The 17,420-nt window shown below is 39.1% G+C and overlaps 3 protein-coding genes and 2 pseudogenes across 3 annotated transcripts; all 5 read right to left on the bottom strand.

Annotated features, from left to right (window-relative positions):
• Positions 1–353: 353 nt before the first annotated feature.
• On the bottom strand, positions 354–4,136 carry LOC111392758 (FT-interacting protein 1-like). Its single transcript, XM_023018154.1, has one exon. The coding sequence runs from the start codon at positions 2,923–2,925 to the stop codon at positions 535–537; it is 2,391 nt and encodes a 796-aa protein (XP_022873922.1). The 5' UTR covers positions 2,926–4,136; the 3' UTR covers positions 354–534.
• A 95-nt stretch (positions 4,137–4,231) lies between these two features.
• LOC111392754 lies at positions 4,232–6,551 on the bottom strand (annotated as a pseudogene).
• Positions 6,552–6,642: 91 nt separating this feature from the next.
• LOC111392767 lies at positions 6,643–9,732 on the bottom strand (annotated as a pseudogene).
• On the bottom strand, positions 9,630–11,728 carry LOC111392752 (cytochrome P450 93A3-like). Its single transcript, XM_023018149.1, has 3 exons — positions 10,684–11,728; positions 10,303–10,555; positions 9,630–10,151 (listed from the first exon to the last, which is right to left on the bottom strand). Exons 1-3 carry the CDS (start codon positions 11,590–11,592, stop codon positions 9,772–9,774), a joined length of 1,542 nt encoding a protein of 513 aa, XP_022873917.1. The 5' UTR covers positions 11,593–11,728; the 3' UTR covers positions 9,630–9,771.
• A 420-nt stretch (positions 11,729–12,148) lies between these two features.
• On the bottom strand, positions 12,149–16,481 carry LOC111392751 (receptor protein kinase-like protein ZAR1). The gene is made up of 2 exons (XM_023018148.1): positions 15,119–16,481; positions 12,149–13,483 (listed from the first exon to the last, which is right to left on the bottom strand). Exons 1-2 carry the CDS (start codon positions 16,383–16,385, stop codon positions 12,852–12,854), a joined length of 1,899 nt encoding a protein of 632 aa, XP_022873916.1. The 5' UTR covers positions 16,386–16,481; the 3' UTR covers positions 12,149–12,851.
• Between the last annotated feature and the right edge of the window lie 939 nt (positions 16,482–17,420).

Below are 17,420 nucleotides of genomic sequence, written 5' to 3'. Positions count from 1 at the left end.
ATGATGAATTATTCAATTGCAAGCACATCGTATCATCAATTTACCGTTGGGCGTCAATGATTATTGTTTTTCCTTAGATTATTTGATTTTTTTTTCTTGTACGTATATTGAAAGAAGAAATTTACCCATTGTTGTGCATACTATGAGTTATTTACTGAGCATGCACGTTATTATGTGTTCCTGCAACAATTGTTCTGTTTTTTCTTAAAGTTTATTTGGGCATCATGCATTTGTATAATTATATAGTTATTAGTTCCTTATGGACTTCATCAAGTACTTCGGAATATTGGATTTGCATGTTCCAGATCGTTTCTTGATTTGATGTGGTGTTTTGATTGAGTCACCAACAGGAATACAGGAAACTAGAAATCAAATTAACTCTAACAAGCAGTTGAAGAACTGTACACCGAGACGAAATTGACAGGAAAAAAAAATACTTGGAAGAAATATGTTTGATGCACGGAAACAAATATAACTGAACATTAAAAAAATTCAGATTGATACATTGAAACAACGAACTTGTAAAATGACATTTCAGAGCATGCTGTCAACTCGAGCTGGCAAACGGCGGAAGAAATTGATGGGTGCTGAAGGCAGTTTGCTCCTAAATCTTGGATGCCTTAGTAGATACAAGCCTGTTAAAAATATAATTATTTTGAAGGGTGTCACATAAAGAATAACTGCCACACATAGGCAGAAAACTATGAAGATGCTGGTTGCTCTAGGATCTCTCCAGCTGAGCAGAGCATGAAACCTCTCCCCCTGGGTTGCCATGTCTCCTACTACTGTTTGGATTCTTCCCGCCATACTTCTTAGTCTATCATACCTCATTCGTATTACATCTTGAGGCCTGGAGGTGGGGAAAGTGTCGAACTCTTCATCTAGCTCATCTAGGTGAACTGCTTCTGCCCAAGAAAGTTTGGTGTCCATGTGTGGAGGATGCCTGGGCCTGAACCGGTAATTCCATATGCCTATCAGAAACATGTAAAGAAACACGGTTGGGAGGATTAATTCTGGATAGCAGATCAATATGCAAAATAGGACATGGACTAGAATAGTAGTGATGGGGTTCTTCCATTGACAAACATCACCAAGCCACTTGCTTATGGAGATCATCCCGGACAAGACTGAAATCATTCTGAAAAAGTTAGCTTTGCTTCTTCTCATGCTCCACATGTGGGAATCTACATCAAGCATGTATTCCACAACCTCTTTCCTCAGAGGAGGTTCAGCTCGCCCAAGCCTTGATCCTACAATGTTCATCGCCTGATATCTCAAACTATCTAGTTGTCTTACAGTGAAAGGATGCAGATAATGCATTTTTGGCAGCAAAGGACGGCTGTAAAGATATATCATGTGTGTGAGAGATAGACACGTGAATCGAAATGCTAGTTGGAGTTCACCCACTTTCTTCACACCAGTTGGTTGGAGGACAATGAGTGGATATGAATGAGTATAAATACGGTCAGTTTCTAGTGTGGATAGCCTGATTCTTACCTTTCCAATTCTGAAGTCCCTTCCAGGTCCATTTCCAGCTTGTGGTTTCTCGTTCCCTCCTAAGTGGCAGTTATCAAAAACTCCCAATGTGATCACCGTGCTAGGATCATAAACCTCCCATGTGTATTGCTCATTCCATTTGGGGCTGAAGTTTTCAACCACTGTTCTGGTTCTTACCCACTTTTGTCCATATCTAGCCACGCAATAAGCATCTGTTCTCCCTTGGCCATCCTTAGTTTTCATTGGTAGAAGCCCCTGTGCACTTAAGATGCCAACTTCAAGGATTCCAATTGGCTGCTTCCACAATTGCCTAGCAGTTGGCCGTTGATCACTGATGTACATGGTTGATTCATCTAGCACGTGGTAACCACCCTCTAGACAAGCTCTGAGATGAATTTTTGTTGAAAATTTGAGTTCCTTTCTTCTATCTCCCTCTAGAACTCCGAACCCAAACTTTTCAAGGTCGAACCAGCGAGAATGAACTGGTCGATGATCCAATCGTCTCTCGAATATGTGTAATGGCAAGCTTAATCTCCCAACAAGTTCATCCTTTAAAGGGCTCACTTTGTTTTCAACTGTGAGCACTAATTGCTCTTCAAAAGGTTCAGCCACTACAAAGATTAGGTCTTCATTCCAGAAAGGGTTGGTAGTTAGTGTAGGGCATAGTTTAGTCTTAAGCATCTGATTTCCAAGTTGGGCTTTTACAAAAACCTGAGGAAGTTGGCTTTTGTCTTGACATTCTACATCTTGTGCTTCTATAACATTGACTCTGAGGTACCACAGTTTAGGTGAAACGTACACCTTTGATCTGACACTGAAGACACCTTCTCCATGAACTGAAGCAGCATCTGAGTGCCAAGCTTCTGGAAAAGCTTCATCAGCTTGCGTTCCCATCCAAACAGCGAGCATAACCTCTCCTTTCACCTTTCTTTCTCCTCGACGATCTTCTAGTCTGTACCACTGAGGTGCCAAAGGGCTATCTGGTGGGACCCTAATAGGAACTTCATCCATGTCAAAAACAACCTTCCCAAGATAATCATCTTTTGCTATGATCTCTCTGTCTCTGACAAAAACTTCAAGAACTGATGCTTGAATCTTCTCTTTTGAGAATGCAAAGACATGGTTCCATTCAGGGTTTGTTTTCTTCGCAAAGTGCTGTGTTCTGCCTTTGTAATTCCCGAGTTTCACCTCTACATATGGATCACAGCTTCCCGTCACAGGATTTGTTGGCAGGTCTCTTGCTTTAACAACTCGAACATAAAGAAAATACATTTGTTCAACTAGGTCATAAGTGCTTGTGACTCTGTCACTGCCGATCCAACCTCCCCCACCGCGAACTCCTCCATGTGCCCACAGCTCCCCTAGCTGGGGTTTTGTGTCCTTAATTTTGAATTCATCTTGGGGATTGAAAGTTGCTCGACTGTTCATGGTGTGTCTCGTTAAGTAGTATGCCTGGAGATGATTCTTTACAAATCTTCAGCAGTTGTTCCAACGGTTGAGGTTAAATGGAGATTTGGAATTTCTCGTGTATGGCTTCTAGAGTTGTCTGGTTGGTGAGTTTCTTAGTAGTGGTATATACTACCTCTTCTATATAAAACCTTGATTTCTTTGTTAACCTACATTTTATAATCTAGAAAACACTAAAGGCATAATTTGGTTTGAGGTTTGATTGGGGCACTACTAGTGTGGAATGATTTAAAGTCTTTAGGCATTTGCTTTTTGAGAATTCAAAAATAGGTTGAGTTTCTTGCTTTTCAAGATTCTTGGCTTTGTTCAGGACTTTAGGCGCAAACTGCAGAAATTCAGACACCCCTCCCCCACCACACCCTTTTACCTTCTCTCCATTTGTTTATTCAATTGTATTATTAAAATTTTAATTTATTGAGACCTTTTTGTAGGAAATGCATTAGCTATTTCAACAAGGGTAGTGGAACGTGGATAGATATAGAAGTAAAAATTAAAGCTTATACACGACCCAGATCATACAGATGCTTTTATCCTTTATTCTTCATCTTTATCTGTTCTTTTAGCTCAACTTTGAGCTGTCGATGATACTTTTCTACTTTCTAGTTCCTTCATCAGAAATTAGAAAGTAAATCTTTGTTTTTGTAGGTAATATCTAATGTTTAGTTTTAACTTTCGGTAAAGTTCTTTTTGTTAATGCATTAAAATAAGTTTATTGTATTATAGACTCATAGTATTTCAACAGATCATAACTGCACCTGCTTGTTGCCAGCCTCGAGCATAAGATTCGAGCTGTTAATTGAGAGTCCAAAAATTAGTTCAAAGATGGCTATCGTCTCAATCTCACCGCCACATTTGAGTATGAGTGCACGTGGAGAAACTAGTTGCAAAGACATTGAAAAGGAGATACCCTCTAGAGAGACCTTCAAATACAGTATCCTGGGATTCCTAGAGTGATTGAACGTAGTTCTGGGTCTTCATTAGAAGCGACAAGTAATTAGCCTATTGTAGTCGTCCTAACTAAAGGGTCGGAATTGCGCAAAATCAGCTCAGATTTAAAAGTTTTTACGACATCAACCATAATCTCGACAACTTCTAGGACAATGTGATTCTTAGATCTGAATTCTCTTTAAGGGCAGTCGGATATAGCTTGATTCTCTAATTCTTAAATTTAACTATTATATATGCAAATTATTATTATTATTATTATTATTATTATTATTATTATTATTATTATTATTATTATTATTATTCACCCAGTTCGTCTCGCTCGCGTGAAGAAACAAGATTAATGAAGAGAATAATTGAGGTCGATGACATTGATAGTTGATGACCGACAATATAGATTGGTTCAAATGTGGGCTACCTCTCTCTTTCAGCTCCAATTTCGAAAGTTTATATCACAAAGAAAGAAGTGATTTTGGCAGTATCCTATATAGATTGGAATTAGATGTCGAGGACATCTCAATACTGTTTTGAGAAAACTATGATTTCATTTGGACCAACACATCTTGTGCAGATAGAGATCTTCTCTCTTGTTGAACTATGCTGCTTCTACTTGTAGTCACTATTCGCACGTATTGAAGAATGATCTGTTGATCCCTAACAAACATAAACGATTCAGAGCTGAGCCATTAGTTTAAGTGTTTGTTAGGAAGTTCTAAAAAGCTTATTTCGATAAAAAGAAGTGGTGCATATGAGTGGTGGAAGAGTGCATAGTAATTATGGATTGTAACATGTAATTAAAATTAATTATTGACTTCGACATCAACATTTTATCGTTTTTTAAAGCTTTCTCAAATAAATACTAAGGGTTGTTTGACGAAGGTTGAGATAAAAACTGATAAAATGTGTGGTCGAAAACTTGAATACAAGCTCTGCATCAGCAAGTTTTATGAATGTCACTGGCTGAAAATGAAGCTCTGTGTGTGTGCAGGTGCAAGCGGAAAATTACCTACTAAACTCTTCAGGGTTTAAATATCAAGTACTCTTTAAACAACTTTTTTGCCTCGTTGATGATTATTTTCTTGAGGAAGCTAAAAGCCAAACAGATTCAGTTAAAAAAGAAAATGGGATCAAATATCCTCCCGCCCAATAAGGGGAATCGTTTACAATCATCTGGCAATGGCGCTCCACACAAGCATCTGTTGTGAAAATACGATGTGTATTCTAAGTCTTGCAATCTCCCACCTTTCGGGATTGGACCGCAGAGCCCGTCGTAACTCACGTTCAAGCCATCCAATCCCAACTGAGTTAACCCTTCCGGAAGGCTCCCTATGATCCTATTATGGTTCACTTCGAAGAATGTTAAGCTGTACGGAAACTCCACCTCAGAAATATCAGACTGCAACATGTTCCTGTTGAGGTCAAGATATATTATGGTCTTGTTTTTACCCAACAATGATGATATGTCACCTTCGAGCTTGTTTCTTTGTAACTTGATCAAAGTGAAGTTCAAGTCACCCCATCCCCTTGGAATTGCGCCTCTGAACTGGTTGTGGGAGATAAAGATATTGAAGACTAGGGGTCAAATTCCCAAATGACTCGGGGATACTTCCTGTGAGTTTGTTTCGATCTAACCGAAGACCACTGAGGTTTCAGAGTTGGAAGAGTGATGAAGGGATCGAACCGGAAAAATTGTTGAAGGATAAGTCGAGAAACGATAAGTTTTTGAGTTGGCTAAGAAATGAAGGGATAGGGCCAGAGACATTAGTTGAGCTGATAATAAGATTTGTGAGCTTAGACAGCCTGACAATGGATATAGGAATATTTCCATTGAGGTTAGTGATTTTATGGAAGATTAGAGTTTCAAGATAAGGGAGATCGGCAATTTCTTCTGGGATTTGACCGGAGAGATTAGCTGAGACAAGGTGAAGATCATTGATGCGATTGGTTTCAGGTTCACAATCCACCGCGTACCAATGGCAACAATCGGTGTCCGGAACCCATGTGGCCATGTGGTAGGGGTTGTTAAAGGACTGAGGAGCACTTTTTTGTCAATGGGCTTACACCTTTCGCATAGACAGGAAGATGATAGAAAAACAAAAATGATAATGGAAATTCATACTGCTCTGTATGCTGGTAAATTGAGCTATAAGATAGTACTTGAAGAGTGAACGAATTCAGCAAATATTTATAAAGAATTTGGTAGGCAAAGTTTGGACTTTTACTCAAAGAAATGCTTCTTTAAAAATAATGTCTGTAATGTGTGTGAAGATGTTGACTGAAATGGATAACGTCTTGTTCTTTCTGGGATATATCATTGCATAGCCAACTTGGAAAATGAAAACGCGTATTGTGATTTTCTATTGAATTGACTATGAATATTTGATAGTAAAGATGGTGTAAACCACGTTTTGAGACGGTCTGGACAAGAGCACCTCTTGCCCGAAACAGACTTTCTCGACTTCCTGAGACTACGGCACAATCCTCACTGGACCCTACATATTTTGACATCTCTAATAGAATATCTGAAAAGAAATAAATTGTGTTCCTCCAGTTATGTTATCCAAGATTAATTTAGAATCTGCAATAAAAATTAAACCTCATACTATCAACAAGCCTTCTAGCCAATACGCACTTCATAACCCCTTTACTTGATGGAAATAAAAATTTTCAATTTGAGAAGGAAAATTCTGCAGAACATTTGTACGGGTTTGGCTAGAGACCCTTTGATATCTTTATGAAACAGCTTAATAAATTCCATTCATCATAGAAGTTATGATAGATATTAAACTCACCATTTTATTTTCTTCATCTTTGGAATTGAATATGTGACCATAAAGGGTTACATACCTTGTATTTGCTCTGATAGTTTAGTTTCTATAAAACAAGATTACGGAATTTTGAAATACAGACTGCTTAAAAGTTCAAATATTAAACTCTGCAGTATGTATATAACATAACAATCAATTGCAGGCAGGCAATGGAGCTCCACGGAGGCATTTGTTGTAGAAATAAGAACTAATGTCAAAGCTCTGCAATTTTCCACCCATTGGAATCTGACCACATAACCTGTTATAACTCACATTCAAATACTGTATATTCGAATTTGTCAAATCCTGCTGCAGACTCCCACTAATCCTATTATGATTTCTATCTGAAATGGTGGTGGAGTAATGCCTCATGATTTGCCTAGCGGCCTTTGGCTTTTTTGCTACTCCGACAGGCGTGTGTAACCTGAAAAGTGAGAGCGGGGCTTTCTCCCTAGTTTTACCTCCGGCGTAAGAATCAGTATATGTATTAGGAGAAAATAAAGTCAGAATTCAGATGGCTGAAAAAAATGCAGTTATCCATACCTATGTTGCCATTGTGGGTATTTATAGACGTTGGAAGCCGAGTGAGAGCCAAGTGATTGTGGTGCCATGTGTCCCCACGTTGGTCTTCCCATTACCCCCACATTCTGAGTGGGGGGTCTAAACTTCCCGCCGAATGTTGTGCTCGTAGTAACCGCTACGTGACCTTGTCAATTCATCAAAGATTTTACAGCTAAGTGTTGATATGGCCCTATAGATAATTTCATGCCGGTCGATGGTCTCGCATTAAGGTAAAGTACTCGGGGGTCGATGGTCGCTCGTAGAGGTAGAGCACTCGGGGGGTTGATGGTATCTCGTAGAGGTAGAGCGCACTCGGGGGGTCGATAGTCTCTCGTAGAGGTAGAGCACCCGAGGGGATCGATGGTCTAGCGTAGAGGTCGAGCGTCCCCGGTGGATCGATGGTCTAGCGTAGAGGTCGAGTGCCCCCAGGGGTCGACAGTCTCTCGTAGAGGTAGAGCACTCGGGAGGTCGACGGTCTCTCGTAGAGGTAGAGCGTCCCCGAGGGTAGATGATCTCTAGTGGAGGTAAAGCTCTGGGGGGTCAATAGTCTCTCGTAAAGGTAGAGCACCATCAGGGGTCGACAGTCTCTCGTAGAGATAGAGCACTCGGGGGGTCAACGGTCTCTCGTAGAGGTAGAGCGCCCCCGGGGGTCGATGATCTCTCGTAGAGGTAAAGTGTCCTTGAGGGATAAATGATCATGCATAGAGGTAGAGCACTTGGGGGGTCGACGGTCTTGCGTAGAGGTAGAGCGTCCATGGGTATTGATGGCCTCGCGTGGAGCTAGAGCGCCCATTGGGGGGTCGACGGTCTTGCGTCAGCGTGTAATGCTTTACTTGCTCGTTATAGCAAGCAGTTGTCTACATCATCCAATATCAATATACAAGAATTGTAAGCTGTCAGGAAACTACACCTTTGACAGATCAAACTCAAACATGTTCCTCAAAAAATCGACTATTTGTAAAGTCTTGTTTCTGCCAAACAAGAATGAGATGTCACCTACAAGGTTATTGCGCAAAAAGTCGAGGTCAGTAAAATTCAAGTCTCCTAATGATCTTGGAACCGAACCTGTGAGTTTGTTGTGGGAGAGATAAAGTCTGGTACTTTTACAAAGGATTCTGGGATGTTACCAGTGAGTTTGTTCCGGTCTAAGTGAGGGGCTTCGAGGTTTTGGAGCAGCGAAAGTTCAGGCGGGATTGAACCGGTTAGGTCATTGAAAGATAAGTCAAGAAAATATAAGTTCTTGAGTTGGCTAAGGAATGTAGGCACCGGTCTGGATAAGTTGGCATAGCTAAGTCTAAGCAATCTGAGATTGGTTAATTTTGCAATGGCAGGTTGGATTTGACTGGTAAGGTTGGTAAGTTTCCTGAATACTAAGTTTTCGAGGTACGGAAGGTCTCCTATGGCTGATGGAATTTGGGAGGAAATGTTCACGCGGAAAAGATCGAATGTAACAATCCCATTTGTATTTGGGTCGCATCCCACACCATACCAATCTTCACAACAATCTGTCTTGGGATCCCATGAGTTGGATCGAGCAGGGTTTAGGACTTGTTTGATCTGTAAGAGGATTTTTTTCTCATTTGGATTACACTTTTCGGAGAGGCAAAAAATGAAATTTTGACTTTTAAGTCAAATAATTGCTTCTTTAAATCTGATGGCTGAAATGGCTAATGTGGGTGACAACTGACAACTGGTACCCAATGAAAATGGGGTTTTCATACTGTGTGTTCTATTGAATAAAAATGAAACAATTGTTTTATTATTCTCTCCAAAACTTGTGCTTTCCCACCCTCCAGAAAAGAATGGATTGGTGGGCTATTATTTGTTTTGTGCAATAATGAACTACGAACATTGGTCCAACATTTGATATAAATAGGGATGGATTGAAGTTCCGAACCAGATAAAAATTAAATTGAGCGATGCGGTTTGATTCTTTTTAAGTACAATTAGCTAATATCTATTAGAATCAATAACTGACAAATTTGGTTTGGTTGTTGATTCTAAACCAGAATTGAATAATGTATCTGAAAATCAAACTCATCATTTCTTTCTTTCTTCCTTTTGTTTTTTGATAATTAAAGTTGCCAAATTATTTCAACTTTTTAGGAAAAATTCAACTCATTCTCTTTGTAACCGGACTGTGCCACCCTAATTATAAAAGAGTTTCAAGATTCACTACAACTATTTTTTCAAACCAGCCCAGATATTATAATTTGCCCACATATCTAAAATTAATGAAAGATGGGATTCTTCAGTAATTACTAAAGGAGTGAAGCTCCCAGGATCTCCTATTCAGTTAACCAAAAAACTATTGACCTAAGAAGAAAATTAGGTTCAGATAATCAAGCGTATAATGAATTTGCTAGCTTAAACAAAAGATTGATTAATTCACACTGAACATTATATTGCTGATATATTGAAATTCAGATTTACACCTTGTGTAAGTAGATTTCATCCTTATTCAAATTTTCAATCAAAGCTTAAAGATGAAGGATTACATAGATGGAATTGGGTTGAGTCTAGCCACAGGGAAACAAATCAAAGGATGAGCCTTTGGAAGTGTTAGACCAGGTCCTTCTTCCATATTCACAGTCCCATTCCCTTCAACTTTCCACTCAAAACACTGAATCATGGCAGCTAAGGTTGTCTGAACAACCAGCAATGCCAAAGAAGTTCCGGGACATCCTCTTCGACCACTCCCAAATGGCAACAAATGATAATGTTGTCCCCTTACATCTAACTGTGCTTTCAAATTACCATCCTCATTCAAGAACCTTTCTGGCCGGAACTCCAGCGGATTTTCCCAGTGTTCTGGATCCCTACCAATGGCCCAAACATTGACAAAAAGTCTTGTTTTAGCTGGAATGTGGTAACCTGTGTTCAAGATAAGATTAAAATTTGTATCAGAACTGTAAACGTTAAAAGTCGTGCCACTGCCCATTTAGAAAAGTTCTGCACGTGTCAGGCATTTGATTAGAAATTGAATCGCTTGTGAAGGAGCATGTTGTAGACAATATTTAAATACCTGCAACGTTGCAATCATCAGATGACTCTCGGACAATTAATGGTCCTGTTGGATGAAGCCTTAGCGTTTCTTTAACAATGGCTTGAAGGTATGGAAGGTTTGAAATGTCTGATTCTTCTACAAGTCTGTTTTTGCCAACAACAGAATTAATTTCATGCTGGGCTTTATGCAATATGTTGGGATGGTTGATTAATTCTGCCAAAGCCCATTCTGTTGTGATTGCTGATGTATCAGTTCCTGCAGCAAATATGTCCTGTAATATTCCAACACAGAATTTTTAGTTTGTGCGGTTCTCAGAAGGAGATCCCAAGTCTGAATTGCTTGAAACAAAATTTTTCACGTAATGAACATTTTGGAATGAGAAAAGGTATTGCAGGTTACCAGGATAAAAGCTTTTATGTTCTCTCTTGTCAAACTCATCTCCGAGATCTCATTTGCTGATATGTTAAGTAAAATATCCAGCAAATCTTTTACGCCTTCTCCTTCCTCATTCTCTAGCTTCAGTTTCCGGCCTGAATTTTGATGTTCATCAATGATCCTTTCCATCATCGAGTCAAATCTGTCACGAACCTCCTTAAGCCTCTTTCTGAATCCCTGCAAATCCAAATTCTTACAAAACCAAATAAAATCCGTCAGATTAAACCTCCCAGTGAGCTCAGCAATCTCTTGAACCAATTTCCTGACATCTCCAGCTTCGTCTTCATCTTCCGAACACCTTTCACTCATAATCATTCTTGAAATTACATTATTCGTCAATCTAATAAGCTCTCCTCCAATATCAACAGACTTGCCTGCACTGGCCTTGCTCGACAAAAATTCTACAAAACTTCTCATTTCAGATCGTCTAACAGGAAGTAACAGCTCTAATGTTTGGCCACCAAGAAGTTCAGACATGCATAGTTTCTTCATGAACTTCCAATAAGGTCCATAAGGTGCAAATGAGAAGTCTTGAGAACCATATGTTAGGTAATCAACAGCAAAAATTTGTGGTCGATTGGAATAGGAACTTTCGTAAGTTTTCAAGAACTCTTTAGCCATTTCAGGTGAGGAAGCAACTACACAAGGGACTGAACCAAGAAATAAGTGAATCAATGGTCCATAACGTTGCGACAGCTTGGCTAGAGCTTGGTGAGGTATTGGTGCAAGGAGGTGGAGATGACCAATAACTGGTAAGGCTAGAGGGCTTGGAGGAAGGCCTGAAGTGCTTTGTTTTTTTAAAAATATTCGTATCAGAACAGTAGAAATAAGCCAAACGAGGAAGTAAATGACATAGTCTTGGAATTCTGCCATGGCTGAAGCTATGAATGCTTACATATACTCTTGATCTTTATATGATGGACCTTTAAAGTTATGAAAGATTTATTCAATTGGAAGGTTCATTCCTTGGGGTGTTGAGATGGATGACCTGGTAAACTAATAACATTTTACTTAAATCAGACAATGACTAAATCATCATTTATGAGTTTTTTTTTCATCTTTTTCCTAATAAAATAGGTCAAATAGACGATGACTGAATAATTGTTTAATTTTGGTCATAAATCAGAATTTTTTTGTTTGGCAGTTGGGATAAAAAGCAAGGCCGGCATTATGAAGGCCTTTTCCATTCAATGACAGAAATGTTTTATAGTATTCTGTAGTCATCATATGCTTGTGAACTTCATTTAATTCACCTTTGAACTAGCGATGGCAACCGGCAGGGGGCCCCCACCCCGCCTTAGACGGGGCTGGGCAAGGACGGGGCAAACTTTTGCCCTATTTATTTTTTTTTCAAAGTTTCGAGTTATATTGTTATTAGAGAATAAAATACAAATTCAAAATGAATTTTTAACGGGTGAATTGTCTAGAAATAAAATTATTTTTAATCTTTTTTTATTCTTTTTTTCCTTCACAAGGTGGAGCATCCTCATCCTGCCCCGCTCCGCCAACCCTTTCAGGGCAGGTTTTTTGCCGTCACTACTTTGAACATGTTTATTTCAATGTTTGTAATTGTACTCCTAACTTGAGTATTTGGCTTTTCTTAACCCCTAGACTATGTCTTAACTTCTAAGCTGAATAGAAAACGTGTTCGCTGTCTATCAATCAGGTCATTGGTGTCTCCACAAATTATTTAATCTCTTCACTCCAGGCAAGTGTTCCACGTAGAGCGGCAGCACGGCTGGGTGGCTTGTGCGTTGCCCAGCTCATAGGGGCCGTGGCAAACCCAGACCATGTCAGGCGAGCCTATAATGTATTAGGCAGAGTCCAAAGAGGCGGCACCTTGAACACTGCAACTGCTTGGTCCAAACTCTGAAGTCGGGGAAAATGTAATTTTACTAGACCTGGCCCTGTCCGAGCAAGGGTCGCCTAGCACAGATCTACTGAAAACTGGCTGGCATTCTTCAAACCTATTGCCTTGAGAGCCTCTCTTTCTGCTCCATTCAATACATTCTCAAGGAAAACATCCTTGGTAATTTTGGGACTAAAAACAGCTACAACATTAGACATAACCCAAAAAAAAAAAAAAAATTAAAAAAAATAAATCGTTACGAATAGTTACCGACATTGCTAGACTACAACTTAATGCAATCAAGATTGCCAGAAACAGTTCTCATCCTAGGTCGTAACTCCGGATCCAGCTCTGTGCAGTTTAACGCAATATGAAAAGCTGCAACGACTTGCTTCTTTGCATGAACCTCGTGCAAAAGGTCAGGGTCTATTATTTCAGACAATGGTCTTTCTTCACGGAACACCTTCCTGACAAGACCCTCAAGTGTCTTGCCACTACTTTCTGGCCCCCCATCTGGTAGTCGACCACCAGTCAGCATCTCCAAAAGCACGATCCCAAAAGAATACACGTCACATTTTTGCGTAAGCTTGCTGCCTGCAACTCGAGCTTCGGGTGCCACGTACATAACAGATGGTGAAGTAGAACTTTTAGGATTTACGATAATTTGGCTTAGGTTCTGGTTTCCCCAAGCTGCATTTGTGAGTTTAGAAGTACTGGGCACGAGGCGAGTTAGGCCAAAGCCAGAGATATAAGGTTTTAGGTCATTGTCAAGAAGAATTTTTGACGACTTTATGTTGCCGTGAATATACTTTCTAGGGCTGCATTCGTGAATATAAACAAGACCCCGTGCTGTTTCTTGAGCAATCCTCAATCTTGCCACCCATGATAGTGGAGGAGAGGAATTGTCGGGTCCTCCTGCAACATTATGGTAATAAAATTAAAGAATTGTTAGTTAACAAGCTGCAGAAGACAGGCATAACAGTGACGGTTTTTCAGGAAAAGCGAGCCATGTAAAGTTCGACGTGTAGTCGAAACTAATAGAAATAGAAACGTGAAGCACAAAAATGAATAGCTCAACAACTCATAAGAATGCTAGAATCTCAAACAAAAAAAGTTTTATGCTCTGAACAGTTATACTAGTTTGATTTTCTTAATAAATATCACAGAAATGGAAAAGTCGAATTCAATTATTCATATTCAATTGGTGTAGCCGAGCTAACAGGGAAGTACGGACCATTATAGTTAAGTAACGTCCTCTGTTGGTTCAGAGATTACATCCTCTGTTGACAATTATTTGTAATCAATTGTCCAGAAACATGTAATGGTAAAATCGTCAAAAAAGAGTTGAATTCGAGTCATGAAAAGCATTGATTTCACCAAGAAATACTGACAAAGCACAGCAGAAAGCTGGTTCACATACTCAGCCAAAAAGGGAAGAAAGAAAAGGATGGTTGCTGTAAATTATGATTGTCAATATTGTGAAAATGTCTGAATGTGGAAGCCACATCTTCGTGCATCTCAGCAGTTATTACTGTGTGGTTTATACTAGTAAGTTCACATATAAATGCCTTTTCTGAGCTTTAGCCATACATGCATCCTATCATTTTATTTTTTTCCTTTTTAGACAGTCTTTAATAATCGGAATAGCTTTCACTAATAAAATCTGATATATGCTTATTAGGTTCTCTTCGGTTTCAGGGAAAGAAAATGCTTACAAATTTTGCATTTAAATATGTGGAGGGGACATTTGTTTCATTCCGTTCCCCTTTCCTTTCTCTGGAAAGGAAAGAACCCTTACAGTTCTTTTTTGTTCTCATTTCTTTGTAACTAGTAGACAAGAATAACTAGCATGCTATGTATGATCTTCTAGGAAAGGATTAAGGACCAAATCCCAGGAATCAAACCTGAATTCTTGTAAATCTTAAAATAAACCTCAATTCTCGTATATCTTAAACTTTACTATTGTAAAGCTTTACCATCAGTTTTCAATACAACAGTTACAGGTTTTAGCTAGACTTTTTACTATCGCCTGACAACCACTAAGGTTTTTGCCTCTGTTCAGTACAAGGCACTAAAGCTTTTTTACTATTGTCCGACGGGCAATAATGGCTAAAGCTAACTTCAGTTGGTTAGTCCGATCAGTTCATGGATGATACACAGCATGTCTTTCACACAAACCCCACCTATGGATTTTATAGACATTGCAAGTAGACTCGGGTTACATGTGGGGTTCTGGCGGGATAGACCATATCCTTTAGCACGAACGATTATTAGTTTGCAACAAAATTGGTTATTGGGCGAACTTATAGTGGGTCTAAGCTTTTTGGATTCTGATAGTATGCATGTCCTAAACATGAAAAGAACCTTTTAGTCTCACTAAGTAATTACAATCACGAATTGAAAAATGTGGCAGCACATTGAGAGTGCTAAAACAAAATCATTTTGCTATATTTTAACACATTGATCATGCCAAATCGAAATTTAATTTGCAACTAAACAACAATAAAAAGTAAACAAAAGCATCAAGAGAAACAGAAGAATAATTCTTACCATGTAGTGCACTGTACAGGCTTCCATTGCAGATGAAATCAGAAACCAGCAACTTCTCATCACTGGCATAGTAATAAGCCCTTAACCTCACAATGTTACGATGCTGAACCCTGCATATGGCTTCCATCTCGTTCTCAAATTCCTTGAACCGCCACGTGGCGTCTTCCTCGCTGAGACGTCTCACTGCAACCACCATGGGACCGCCCACACCAGATCCTCCCCCCTTGACAGCTCCACCCACTACCACCTTGTACACTATCCCACTCCTGCTTTTCCCAACAACATAAGCAGATGCCCTCAACAAATCCTCTAATTCCAAACCAAACCCTTCATCCACCAAAACAAATTTACCTTTTTGCCCCTCCTCCTCCTCCTCACTCCCCATCCCCAACTCCTTGCTCACGTTTTCCTTTCCCGTTTTGTCCTCGGCCATTTTCCATTTTCTCCTAGACATCCACACTGAAACAACCCCTATCCCAGCCAATACAGAAAAGGCAGCTATCACCGAAACTGTGAGCGACCCTCTTTTTACCTTTTTACCCTCTGCAAATCCATTTGAAGAAACTCCTGGATTCTGTGGCTTTACCGGCTTGGTGAAAATTATTGGATTCTGAGCTTCAGGCATTGTGCATTGGCTGTTCAATGGAAATCCACAAAGATAAGGATTTCCAGTAAATGCAGTGGGGCCCTGACTCAAAAGTGACCCCATCTCAGGGATTTTTCCACTGAGGTTGTTGTGCCGGAGATCCAGGCTGACCGTCACAGGAAACCTGCCAAAACTCGCCGGGATCTCGCCGGAAAATTCGTTGTATGAAAGATTTAAAGTCCCTGTTAACTGGGTTAAATTGCTTAGGCTCTGGGGCAGTGTACCATTGAACTTATTTGAAGATAAATCGAGATGAACAAGTTTCTGAAGGGTTGCAATATGGTGTGGCAGGGTTCCACTGAGATAATTGTATGAGAGGTCAAGAGAAGTAAGAAAAGAGAGTGCACCGATCTCTGAGGGAATGTAGCCTGCGAGATTCTTGTTGGAAAGAGAAATGGAGGTTACCTTTTGGTGGGTGTGATCACAGGTGATCCCGTTCCACTTGCATGGAGTTGAATCTGAATCAGACCAAAAAAAGAGAGCTTTTAGTGGGTCTTCTGTAATGGCTGCTTTGAGGGCCAAGAGTGAGAGACCATCTGAATTCAACGAGAAAGTTGAAGAAATGGAGAACGTGAAGAAATAAAGACGCATAATTGAAGTAATAATGTAGGTAATCTTCATGGTTTATAGATTGAAAAAATTCAATCTTGGAAGGAAAAGAGATTCAGTGGATTGAATAAAGATTCAGTCTTTACTGTATCTGAAGATAATAATTCAAAGATCCTTCAATAAATGTTCAAACTATGCCGACGAAAGACAGTTAATTGTTCGAATGGTCACTGAACTTAAATTTATTTTTTTTATTGGTCACTAAAATTTAAAATATCGAGTTTTGACTGCTGAACTTATATCTATGTCTTTGATTGGTTACTGAAATTTAAAATATCGAATTTTGATCATTGAACTTAGATCAATGTTTTCCATTGCTCACTAAACTTAGATCCATGTCTTAGATTGCTCACTAAAATTTAAAATGTCCAGTTTTGACCAGTAAATTTTGAAATATGCCGTACGTTGCTTACTAGCATAACTGTTGAATTTTGAAAAATATCAAATTTAAAGTGAGTAATGTACAACATTTTTCAACGTTCAGTGAGTAATGTACAATATTTTTCAAAATTTAATGAGGAATGTACAATATTTTTTAAAGTTCAGTGGTCAAAATTCGACATTTTAAATTTCAGCGAGCAATCGAAAACATTGATCTAAGTTCAGTGGTCAAAACTCTATAATTTAAATTTTAGTGAGCAATCGAAAACATGAACCTAAGTTCAGTGACTAAAACTCGATATTTTAAATTTCAGTAAACAATCAAAGACGTGAACCTAAGTTCAGTAATCATTGAAACAATTAACAAGAGGAAAGAGCTTCTTCCTTTTTTCCTTTTTTTTTTTTGGTTTTTAAGACAATCCTTCCGCAACCAAGAGTTGTACAGAAAATTGCAATAGTATATGAGCGAGCGAGTGCAATTCTTGATTTTTGTTTGTTTGTTAAGTTTGGAAAGAAATTGGATGGTTTTTCGAGGAGACTAATAAGAGTGGAGTAATGTGGCTACGAAATTTGAATTTTGTTTGACTAATGTTGGCTACTATTTGTTTGAATTTATTGTTGTTATTGGGATGTGTTTTTCGCTATTCAATTAATTAATGTGGGATT

The sequence above is a fragment of the Olea europaea genome, unplaced genomic scaffold (assembly GCF_002742605.1).
Source record: "Olea europaea var. sylvestris unplaced genomic scaffold, O_europaea_v1 scaffold973, whole genome shotgun sequence".
Classification (NCBI taxonomy): domain Eukaryota; kingdom Viridiplantae; phylum Streptophyta; class Magnoliopsida; order Lamiales; family Oleaceae; genus Olea; species Olea europaea.
Note: the sequence above shows the minus strand (reverse complement) of the source record. Positions and strands in the feature narration are given on the sequence as shown.